The sequence below is a fragment of the Marmota marmota genome, unplaced genomic scaffold, assembly GCF_001458135.2.
Source record: "Marmota marmota marmota unplaced genomic scaffold, marMar, whole genome shotgun sequence".
In the NCBI taxonomy this organism is placed as follows: Eukaryota; Metazoa; Chordata; class Mammalia; order Rodentia; family Sciuridae; genus Marmota; species Marmota marmota.
Window position 1 is genome coordinate 568,729 of NW_025999869.1, and position 12,428 is coordinate 581,156.

Here is a 12,428-nt window from a genome sequence, read left to right on the forward strand (position 1 = left end):
TGGAAAAGAGTCATTTCTCTGCCTGGGTCACACAGCAGGTGACTGATGACAGGAAGCCACCATTTTCTCCAGTAGGGCTAGATTTCTGTGTCCCCCCACCTCCCACAGTGCACAGGAAGGCCATCTTCTCAGATCACTCATGGAACCTGTTGGTTTACCTTGTTCCACTCTAATAAGCCTGGTGTGGTTTTATGTTGTCTTTTTCTAGTGACAACTAGTGTGATAATGTGATGGTCACTTAAGAGTGAATGAACAGGGTTGACTCTGCTCAGAAAACCATGTCTGGAATCTAAAATAAGGAGAGTGTGGGTGGGAGCTCTCCTTGTGTCCTAGGGGCTGGTGTCACCCTGTGGTGGCTGACCCTGCCTTGAACTCCTTCTTTGGCTATTTGACCTTGAGGCTGTAAAGGTGCAGCAAGTGGCCCCTCCCCTGCTTCCACATGCCCTGCTGTGGGTTTCTCACAACCAGCTTTCTGTCCAGGGATCCTGTTCACAGTGTTTCAGGAAGAGCGTGAACGGCAGTGATTCAGAGAAAGGACATGACCCAGGACAGCCCCTGGGAGGACAGAGGACTGAGACCCCCCAGGATGCAGCCCTGGAGCAGGAGCCTCAGGACCCTCCTGCTCTGCCTCCTGCTTCCCTGGCCAGGCGCAGGTGAGTGACAAAGGGCATAGCTGCCCTTTCCTTTCCCTGGTGCCTGGGTCAGGGCCCCTCCTCCTCAGGTGTCCCTGAGCCCAGCTCATGCCCCTTTGCTTGAGCTGAAGCCCAGGTGCTTCTGAATTCAGTCTGTTGACAACTGTGCTTTTCTATTTCCTTTGTGAGGATCAAATGATCCAGTCACCCAAAGCTGGTTTTTAATGGAGGTGCTGTAGAAGCTGTGTCTTAGGTAGCTTCTGTGATGTGCTCAAGTTTGTTTGCACCTTCTCTAAAGCTGAGCCCTGAGTGCAGGTGCTCCTGGGGACAGTGGCCGCCTGCTGACAAACCTGGGTTGAGAGCTCAGTTCCCATAGTGCAGGCCCTTGTCAGAGTCTCTGTGTTCACCCTTTGTTATGCTTTGACCTCTCCTGTTATTCCCTGTTGTGTTTGGCCCTGTGTGTTTGGGAAGGAGGGAGCCCCAGTGTGTGCAACACATAGTGCATCCTCTAACACACTGAGCTGGCGTCTGTCTTGAAGTTCTAGTGTTTTACAAGTGTTGTGGGGAAAGGTGATGAGAATCAAGGCATATGCAAAGGCACGAGGCCAACAAACCTGGGGACAAGCTCTGGGACCCCAGGGCCCTGCTGCCCCCACCTAATGCAGGCCCTTGTCAGAGTCTTTAATTTCCTCCTTTCTTAGGAATTCATTTCTCATATTATCCCTGTTTGGTCCTGGCTGGAAAGGAGGGAGCACAGCAGGGGCCCTGCATTATTCCACTGTTGCCCACAGAGCTGGTCTCCTATTTGATAAGTGCTTGGGTTTGAGCTGTTATGATTAAATGTTTCCAATATGGAAACTGATCCAAGAGAAGACACACACACACACCGGCCAAACAACATATTGCTTCACACCAGCATGCGTTCCCATAAATGAAAGATATCAGTGTGGGTGTGAAATGTCTGTACATCTCAATGATTTTATTGAGAAACATCTTGTTGAACAATACACAGACATAACTTCTCAAAAAATAAAACAGATAATTTTAGACTCTAAAATAGTAGCTCAGCCCTCTACCTCAGAAAATATTTTCTACTAAAACACTAGAAAGCAAATGGGACATTGCAATAGGAATATATTTATTATTTTTTAAAAAAAACTACTAAATCTATGAATTTCTCTTTCATCTTAAAACTGCTCAGTTTAAGTATTATCACATGACAGTATTTCCAACATTAGTAGAATTTCACTAAGTAAAAGAAAATATTCCAGTCTTGGCTGGAGATCATTTTTTTTTTCAATTAGTTCAAATTGTGAAACATCCTAGCATTAAGGAGAAAGATGCATGCCATACCTGCAATCCCAGGAACTGGGAGACCAAGGCAGGAGGTTGGAGGTTGGAGGACTGAGATGTAGCTCAGTGCCCCTGGGTTCAGTCCCCAGTATAAAAGAAAAAAAAATTACATATAAAGACCTTGTAATATGTATAAATAGTTTTCCTAGTAAAATCTCTTTAGGACTTGTCCTAAAAAGTGAGTGAATATACTCACAGAGACACAGACAAAATAAATAGGAACAAATTACCAAAATATATGCTCAGAATGTTAGAAAATCTATGGAGGAGATGAACATTATGCATATATATTATGTTATTATATTCCTTTTTGTACCACCTAATAATAAGATCTAGTAACAGCAGAATTACATTTTGGTGCCCTAAAAATTTTGAATGACTGTTTATGAATTATCAGTGCCCTGTGACATTTGTCTCACTTTATACATGAGACCTTTAGAAATTGATAATTCACCAAATGTACCTTGTCTATAATTAAGATTCACCTGCATCCACTGGAGGACAGCTGGGGAAACCTGCTGTTCCCATGAATTTGCTCATGATCTTCCCATTTGGATAAGGAATCCAGTTCATTTCCTGGCTCCAAAGGCCTGCAGGTGCCTGCTCACACTAACTGCACAGCAGGGCTTTCATTCTGAAGTTTGCTTTTGGGTGATCAATATTTTAAAAGCATACAGTACTGGAAGCTTTAGGCCAAGGTCAGAATTCCTCCCCCTGATCCTCCTCAATCCTCTCTGTTGACTGTGGGCTGTGGCTTCTGACCTTCCCTGTCACATTGTGAACCCCACGACCTCTCCTTCTGCTTTCCTCCCTCATCCACCTTCAGTGGAAGTTCATCCCAAGGTCGGGTCAGACCAGCCCTAAGTTCGGAGGTCATCCTGGCCACCTCGTGCCCTTCACTGCTGCTGGGAGGTTCTGACCCCACAGGCCGTCTGGGGGACTCTTCAGTTCCCTGAGCTGGCACCTGTCCTGGTTTTCTCATTTGCATATTCCCAGCAGTTCTTTCAATGTCTGTCAACGACTTAATTTTCCAAGATATGCTTTCCAGTTCCTCCCATTACTGGTTCTGGGAATTCATGAAACTCTCCTCCACCCTCTCACCATCCATCACTCTGAGGTTCCTTCGGGGTTTCCTGTGTGGAATCCCATCTGCTGTCTTCCTCTTGGTTTTTCCTCTTTTTTTGGCTGAGTCACATCTTGCTATGGTCCCTTAACAGGCATGCAGAAGTGCATTTCGAAGCTCCTACTCCAGGAATTCTTCTATTATGTCATCAAATTCAGAATACAGTTTGGCGAAGATTTAAGATGCCTCTGAATTCTGAAACACGAGCCCCCTATTTTGGTGCAGTGTGGTGGGCACTTCATAGGAGAGATTACAAATACTGGCATCTCAGGCATCTCAGGCCCTAGAAGGGCCTCTGCATGCTGAGTGAGGAGCCCCCAAGGCTCCCGGGCAATGCCTCTGCCTGTGTGTGCTGAGCAGGCCTCCTGGTCCCATCGCCTTAGTCTCCAGGCCTGGGAGCTCTCTGGGGCTCAGTTGACTCTCAGCACAGTGCAGCTCCTCCATGAAAGGTCTGCTCTCCCCCGCTGCTCCAGGCCTTGCAGGCTTCCTTCCTCCTGTGCAATTTGTCTGAACTTTCTGTGCAGAGTAGCTTGGAAGAGAATGAGAAGGCAAGTGGCCCCAGAACACTGCCTGGGGGAATGCAGTGCTTCTACCTGGGCTCCGGGTCTCAGACCCCAGCAGAGATCCCACTCTGGAAATCTGCTGCCCTCCCTGAAGGGCCTGCAACAGCCTTCCCTGTTCCCATCTCTGGTTCCCCATGACTTTCAGGGACATGGCCGGGGGTTGGAAGCTCTAGAAAAGTGGTATTTGTTTCTACCCTGTTTCTCCAGCCACCCACTGAAGCCTGGATTTGTCTGCAAGAAAGGAGATGGGAGGAAGGGCCACCCAGAGTGACACCCCTGGAGATGAAGGGTGCATCTGCCTCTGCTGTCACCCAGGGTGCACAGGAGGAGGTCCTGTCTAGGACACATCTGCTTACCCAGGGGCAGTGGCTTTTCCCTCAGCCAGGGAAAAACTCTTCAGCTGTCCTGGTCCCTGGAAATCTTTCAGCATGGGATGAATGTCCTTTGATCCCTTCATCTCCCACCATTGACCTTCTACTCAGTTGCCACTCACAGGATATTAGGAATTGATCTACTTTATAGAGGGTACTTTCTTCATCAGAGAAGGAACATTGGGCTATCCTGCAATGATGTGAACTGTTTTGCAGGAGAGCTCAGCTATTTCCTCTGCCGCATCTGGTTCTGATAGCACTGATGTAAACCTATTTGTGAGGATCAGTACTGTTTTACAACTCCTTTGGATGCCCAGGCTTATTTTTCAAATACTAAGGGGTTTGAAGACTAGAAAATTAACACAGAAGCCTGTTGAAGACATCTTAGATCACAGAACTCTTGAATTACTTGATGGTAGAAAAGTATGATATGCTTGGAGCTGCCTATAGGAAGGCTTGATGTAGAGTCTTACAGTTTTCTTGAAATGATCACACTGGGTGGCCATTTTGATCCCTCTTTCTTATCTTTATTTTTTTCAGTTATTCAGATTTTTTTGGAAGATAGCATTGAGGTATGACAAACATTTTTTTAAGAGAGAGAGAGAGAGAATTTTTTATATTTATTTTTTAGTTTTTGGTGGACACAACATCTTTATTTTATGTGGTGCTGAGGATGGAACCCAGTGCCACATGCATGCCAGGTGAGCGCGCTACCACTTGAGCCACATCCCCAGCCCCATGACAAACATTTTTAAAGTTGCATGTATTTTAAAGGACACATGTGGAGGAGTTTGGGAATTAGCATGCACCTGTGACATTGTCTTACTATCAGGGAACTAATCTCGACTTTCCTCCAGTGTCTCCTCCTACCATCTTGCTTTTGTTATTATTATCACCTTGTGTGTGTGTGTGTGTGTGTGTGTGTGTTGAGGATGCTTAGCACAAGACCTTCCCCTTAGCAAGCCTCTGGGTACTGTACAGCACTGTACATTAGACCTCAGATTGTTGATCTCACCTGACGGAGATCCCATCGATCCTTCAGCCCCTGACTTACTCACAGAGCCTCGTCACACCACGCTCTCATACAGTGTGGGTCTGCCTGTGTCAGCCACTCCACTTGGCACAGTGTCCTCTGGAGTGTGCCTGTGGTCATAAGGGTGCGGTGTCCTTGCTCTGGGAGCTGAACACGCAACTCTGAGGTGTAACCGCGTTTCCTGCAGCCTTTCATTGGGCAGCAGATATCACTGTCTGCACCGAGGTGAGGGACACAGCAATGTGCATGACAATGCGGGTTCCTCTTCCTGCTCAGAGTTCTCCTCTTTCACGTGTGTGTCCTGAGGTAAGAGGACTGGAGCAGGGGGCATTTCTGGGTAGAATGCACAGCCCAGCTCCAAGCTGTTGCCTGCAGTGGCGGGACTGTGCCCATTCCCAGCAGGAGGGGCCAGGCCTGTCTGCTCCTCACCTTTGCCAGCATTTCTTCTTTGTTCTTTGGCTGACAGCCACTCGTTGGGTGGGGTGGATAGTCCACTGTGGCTTTGTTGCATTTCCTTGGAGGTTCCTAGCCTTACAGAAGCTGCATGGTCATTTGCATATGTCCTTGAAGGAAGTGTCTTTGCATGTCCTTTCCTGTTTTCTTTTGGGCTACTTTTATTAGTTTGTTTTGTGGTATTTGATTGCCAGGTCATTTCTGTATCTGAATATCAATCTTGTCCAACACAAGGATTGTGATGTTTCCTCCTGTCCCCTGGGCTGCCCTGTCATTGCTTTAATTGATGCTTTGCTTTTTAGTTGGGTGTAATCTACTTGTTATTTTGGTTTCTGTTGCTTTGTTTTGGTTTCAAAAAAAAAAAAAAGAATCACTGGTCACACCACTGTCTAGTGGCTTTTTTTCTGAAATTTCTTGGAACCTCCATCCTTGGTCTGATGTTTGACACTTTAACCTATTTTCGGCAGACTTCTAAGTGTGACTAAAGGTGAGATCTCCTATTCCAGGCAGATGGCCAGTCTTCTAATCCCACCTCTTGGACTGCTTTCCACGACACCCATTCTTGATGCCCTGGTGGACCACCTGACCACATGCTTGTGGGTGTCTCTGGGCTCCCTGTTCTGTTCCAGAGGCCCATCTGTCCCCATCCTCCTGCCTGTGCTGTACCCTGCATTTCCATGCAGCTTTGCAGTTGGAAAAGTGGGATGGCTCCAGCTTTACTCTTCTGGCTGAGATTGTCAACTCAGTCATCATGGTCTTTTGTGCTTTTGCATGAACGTTTATAACTTGTTAACATTTTTGTGAAAAGTGCCATAGGAATTATATATATATATTTCAATCAACAGATAAATCTGTGTCTTTATCAAGTACAGCACTGGAAGTGCACACACGCTGTGCTATGGTCAAGTCTAGCTGGCGAGCAATGGAGAGCTCCCACAGTTGCTGTCTTTGTGGAGAGAAGGCTGGACACTCCCTCTGTGAGGTCTTCCAGAGCACAGCCATCCTTGAGAACTACCCTCTCCTCACCACCCAGTAGAGGCTGCATTGCTTGTGTTGGTGCCAATGGGAAACAGAGATTTTTAAAGTGTAAAGTCTTTCCATATATTTCTGCTTCTCTATTTCCCTCAAAGAGTTTCCTCATTTCCAGGGACCTGGCGATGCCACCCCTGGGTGTGGATCCAGGGTTCAGCTCATGCTGCTCTGGGGCATCTCTATCTCCACAAGCTGGGGACCTATCAGACAGGAAGGCTCTCAGCCTCAGTGTCTCAGGCCCTGCTGCACCTTCCCAGCCTGTGGCCTCCTCCCTGAAGAGGCACATGGGGCTGGAGCAGCTCAGAGCCTGAGGTCTGTCCAGACCAAGGCCGAGCTGCCCTCCCCTCCACCTGGTGCTGCTCTCTCCAGCTCTGAGGTGAGGTGACATGGGCACAGCCAGCACAGGAGCTGGAATGTGTGAGCTTGACAACAACTTTCCTTTGTTTCCTGTGAATCCCTAATTCCTAGAGCAGTGTCTGCAGTACCATTGAATATTTGAATTACAAGTTTATCAGGTAGAAAAAGCAGTCTAGGCAGAAACTGAGTGGGATCTTCCTGACTTTCTCTCTTACTTAATGCTTCTGATGCCAATTTTGGTCATTTCTGTATGTCCCCAAACAGTGGACGCCTTATTTCTGCACAGCAGGCTTGAACCACACAGTAAATGAAGAATGGCAGTTAGTGCAGATGAGGAAACCACATCTTTCTTGACAGTTCTAGTTTCCCTGCCATGTTACAACACAAAGTTAAAATACATAAAACTGAAATTGAAGGGTTCTGGATTGTTAGGGATATGATGGTCACATATGAACATATGTATATAATGAAAAATATAAAGATTATTGAGGAAATGGGAGAAATGAAGTGTCCTGCCAAGCCAAAAAACTGTCTCCAGAAAGGAAAAAAGAATATAGAACCTCGTTGTTTAACTGAGCATTAGAGAAAACTGATGCACATGCTAGGCTATCTGCTGATGGAATCCATCAGGCCCCAGAGGACCCACTCAGCCATTGCAGAGATGGATGAGATCTCCCCTGGGTGCTGGTCCCCAGATGCCCTCTCTCACATACACACTCTCAAAACAAGTAACTGATACATTGCTCTTGAGTAAGATGTGAAAGTACCTTTGCCACACATCTTTCACCTTACATTAATCTTGTAATTGAAGTTGCCATTTGTTTTAGTTATTTGCTGTTTTCCAAAGGTAAATTGGAACTCGTTCTGCTATAATAAATAGGTAGCAAAACTGGAGGCCTGGTGCCTCGGCCCAATCTGCACTGCCACAGGGAGAAGAGTCTCCCTCTGTGAGGTACACAGTTCAAACTGAAAAGCCCCAGGCTTTCAGACAAACACACCTGATTTAAAACTGGCAAGAGGCACATGTGCCTTTTTAGAAGATTTCCATACATTTCACAGAGACAGAAAAAGGCTGTCAAGAATCTCAAGTATTCTCAAGGGAGCTGTCTGAGGAGAGAGAGGGGAAGAAATATCTCTGTTTTGGCACCAGGAAAGTTCCATGTTTTCCTTTGGATTTGTACAGGTTGAGCTTCCCTTATCTGATAGCTTGGTACTAGAAGTCTTTTGAATGTCAGAAGTTTTTGAATGCTGGGATTTTTGCATATTTAAATGGCACATCTTGGGCTGTGACCCTAACGATGGCATTCACTTGTGTTATATGTGTACTTACACACAGAGCCTGCAGGTGATGTGGCATTATTCTCAGTGAGCCTTGTCTTGACAGAAACCTGCCTGTGAGCTCAGGTAGGCGGTTCCACATGTTGATGCTCAAAAAATTCTGACTTGGTTCTTCGATTTCAGACTAGTGGATTGGGGATGCTCCAGCTGAATTTTCCACTCCCAACGCTATGTCAGAGATAACCTGAGGTCAAGTTTCAGGATATTTATCCTAGGCCTTTCCCTCATGTTAATATACTACACTGGGAAAACTCTGTGGCATCTCATCTTTGTTTTTCCCCTAGCACAAAATCTTTACTTTAAATGCTTTCATATTATATCTCACTATTTGTTTATATGTATTGAATAACATGGTTTAAATCGAGGGGACATTTGCTGGATAGTATTGCAATTCTCATTTTATGCCATACTAATCATGGGTTGTGGGGCAAGTTACCAAGTCACTCTCTGACTCAGATTTCTCATCGCAGAGTGAGGGCAATCTCTATAACACACAGAGCTCTATGAGACTTTAATAACGTAATTTATATGAATTTGATTTCAAACTCTAGGCAAATGGGAAACACCTGAATCTTGATTTAGCTCATCTGACCCTTGCACAGTGGCTCTGTGTGGCTGTGACTTTTTATACCAATGGTGCTCTGGCATCCTGGTGTTAGGTCTGCTCCATAGCTTGGCACAGCTCTGTGTGCTTAGGGAGCTGGTCTGCTGCTCTCATCAGACACTTGCAGCCTTGCCTGACAGCCCCGGGCTGTGACACTTTATCTTCATGATTTCCAGGGCAATTCGATGTGATGGGACCAAGCTCACCAGTCATCGCCAAGGTTGGAGCAGAGGCCGTGTTCTCCTGCCACCTCAACCCCTCCACGGATGCCCAGGACATGGAGATCAGGTGGTTCCATGCCAAGAATTCAGAACTGGTGCATTACTATAGGAATTCCCAGGATATCCTGGAAAAGCAGCATCCAGAGTACCACAGGAGAATGGATCTCCTCAAGGATCAGATCAGCCAAGGGCAGGTGGCCCTGAGGATCCACCCCATCCGCACTTCAGATGGAGGGGATTACAATTGTTCATTTGCAAGCTCCACACACCACAGTGCAGCACAGTTCAGTGTGGAGGTCACAGGTGAGCCTCTGGCCTGAAAGCTGTCAGGTGATTGGAGGTACATTTTTATTCAACCAGTACCCTACAGTGTGCAAGGACAGATGGCAGTGGCCCAAGGACACTGGGGAGGACTTCCAGAATGCCAGGGTTGAGATTGGTCTAGAGTGTCTTCCCACGGATTCGTGTTTTGATAAAAAGGACACTGACATCCCTTTTCCTTTCCAACACACTGATGAAGGGCAGGTGCAAGCAGGGCATCTAAGCATGGCCTGTGCAGAGCCCCAGAAACATGTTTCTGTCTAGAGACTTTGTTCTTATTTCAGAAACACAGGAGGAGCTCCAGGGAGGTGGAGGGAATGTGATCAGCCCAGCCGCAGGCACAGGGTTCTGAACCTCATTCCATCCAGACAGAACGTGCCCTGGTTGACTAGAATCTGACTCTTGAGGGAGATGTAGAAGGGTGTGGGGAGCCAGGGCAAGACGGCCAGTGAGAAGGCCAGGTGTAGGGCCAGAATAAAGAGGTGTGTCTCGAGAGGGTCTTCTGGTGAAGTCAACTTTCTGGTTGACAAAATTGCTTGTGGACACAAGCTGGGGACCCATCAGACAGACATTTCCGTAGTAGTACTCCTAAGCAGAGGATCCAATAGAAAAACAGAATAGATGCATGGACACAGGGGACACCACTCAACAATAGTGAGGAGAGCGTGGACAGGGAAGGAGAAAAGAAAAGGAGGAAATTCTAGACACATAAAAAGAACATCCCAACCTCCCCCACTGGATTCCCAGCTCTGGGGTCCCTTCCCTTTGGAGAAGTCTCTCTCTGTATCTCTGTTGCTTTTGCAATAATCCTGATGCTTGCTTGCTATCCCTGTGTCCTGCTCTTCAACTCTGCTGAACAGAGACAACAATCCCAGCACCCCTAGATGGGCACAGACTTGCACACTCATCCTGGGATATCTTTATCTGCTCACATCTCTGCCTAAGGTGAAGCACTTACATCCCACATCTGTGCACACAGTCACCCCAGAAACTCCTGTGGGGCCGGGACGGAAGAGTAAGGAAGGTTTCTAGTGAAACATTACCTGAGCCTGATTCAGCCTCCATCAACACCAGCACAGTGCCTTGTGCTGGTCTCCGGGAGGAGCTTCTCTCTCCCATTCCTTGAATGAACCCTGGGAGAAACCAGCCTGGTCCATCTCAAGGAGCATAGGGTTCATAACCTTGCAGAGCAGGGAAGCTTTCTTCTAGGCCTCTGTGACCTGTGTACAGATATCCACCTGCCATTCAATGACAATCCTGAAAGTCAATGTGATTGGGAGAAGAGTCTGTCCATCACAGAGACTGTGCTTGGTCTAGTTTCATTAGAACAAGTTTACACAATAAATGGCAGCATTTACCTGATTCTTCCTGGACTGTAGGTAAACACTGAAAAGCGGCTTGCTGGCAAGTTTTAAACAACAGTTGGTGCCAAAGCTTCTGCCAACCAGACCCTTTATAAATCCACCAGTTGAATCTCAGAAGAGTCTCAGAGAGGACAGTGAGCCCTGTCTGTGGCTAGAGAAAGCCTCCTTCTTGCAGCAGGCTCAAGGGTGGTCTTAGAGTTCTTACTGCAAGAGCCAGCCCTGTGCGGTGGAGTGCCACCTGCAGAGGCCATTGAGAGGCCCTCCCAGAGCCGCAAGAGCCAGGCCAGCTGGGCTCGTGCAGTGGCTCGGCCTCACTTTCTGGGCAGAGAGGTTTGTCTGTGACAATGATTTCTAGAGGAAACCAGGCAGGAGACATCTACTTCTAAAGGTATTTCACATACTTCCTAAAGCTTTGGTGAAACCTAATTAGTGGCTATCATCTTGAGAGCCAGTTGGTAGTACTGTTTCTCCAAAGAAAAAAAAAAGTCCTTCCTTTCTCTGAACTGGTAGATTTGCCTGATCCCAGATGCTTTTGCTCTTGGCCCAGAGGAATTCCACCAGCAAACAGAGAACAGCTTCCCACTGCTGTCCCACTATACCCCAGATTCCCTGCAAGCACACAGCTCCCTCCTTGAAGTCAGTGGCTGGGCTGATGGGCCTCCTACTTGCAAATGAATGTGTTCTGAGCTTCAACAGAGGGTGCCTAACATATTTTAGTCTCATGAATCCATGGCTGGAAATATTTTCATACTAACTCTTTGACTTCTCTAAAGCAGATAGGAAAGCACAGGTGTTTCCCAAACAAAGTAGTAAAGGATTTTAATTTTTTAAGGATGCAAACAAAAAAATTAAAGCAAATTCAAGCCTGTGTCAGACTTCCTGGTGAGCACTGTGTGTCTGTGCAGCACCATGCCTGTGAATCCATCACCATTCTGTGGAGGCACTGTGTCCTCCCAAACCCAGGGCTGACTCTCTTGTCAGTTGTAAGCGCTGTGTAAATATCCCAGATTTCGCATCCTAGCTAGTTGAATGTCTGCAGATGGCATCTCTGATATCACTTCAGTGAGGTGGATTCTGAGCTTAGGAGTGAGATGTTCTTCTACCTTTGCAGGCAATTGCTGATGCTTCTGGTCTGCTACAATATAAGTCTGGATGCAAATATTGCAATAACAAATAACCACAGGTGTTTTTTGAAGAACCAATAGGGTTTTCCAAAGGAAAGGCTTCTCTGGTCCCTACATCCAGGAGCTCAGGGTTCCGTGATTTCCAGGCAGGCTGCTTTTTGCACGTGTCGTGGAGTGTGGTGGGAAGTCACTGCTGGCTTTGCAGTTCACACTCCTGGTGAACCAGTCACCCTGAGCACTGTGCTGAGCCAACCTCCTCTTCTCCTGCTGGCCAGCACTGTCCATGGGGCTTCCTGGACCCTGGGGTGTTTTCCCTGAGTACCTACTGCCCATGCCCAGTGCAAGGCAGTGCCTGGGCTCTGCACAGAGTAGGTCTCTTATGTGCTCCTGTGGGCAAAGGTCAGCCCCAGACAGAGCCCTGGTCCTCCCCACTGTGGCCTCAGGCTGTCCTGTGATTTTCTAGGCTGGTTGGGTTCTAGCATGCCTTTCTTCATCTGTCCCCTCCCTCCTATAGGAGTGAGGCCTGGCCAGGTCAGGAA

At 47.2% G+C, this 12,428-nt stretch overlaps 1 protein-coding gene across 1 annotated transcript in view; it reads left to right on the top strand.

The window, feature by feature from the left end:
• The first annotated feature begins 495 nt into the window (after positions 1-495).
• LOC125620257 (butyrophilin subfamily 2 member A2-like) overlaps positions 496-12,428 on the top strand; it is a 56,357-nt gene continuing 44,424 nt past the window's right edge. Inside the window, exons 1-2 of the mRNA XM_048814766.1 lie at positions 496-653; positions 9,036-9,383. Coding sequence (XP_048670723.1) covers positions 539-653; positions 9,036-9,383 — 463 coding nt within the window. The 5' untranslated portion in view covers positions 496-538. The remainder of the gene's footprint in view (positions 654-9,035; positions 9,384-12,428) is intronic.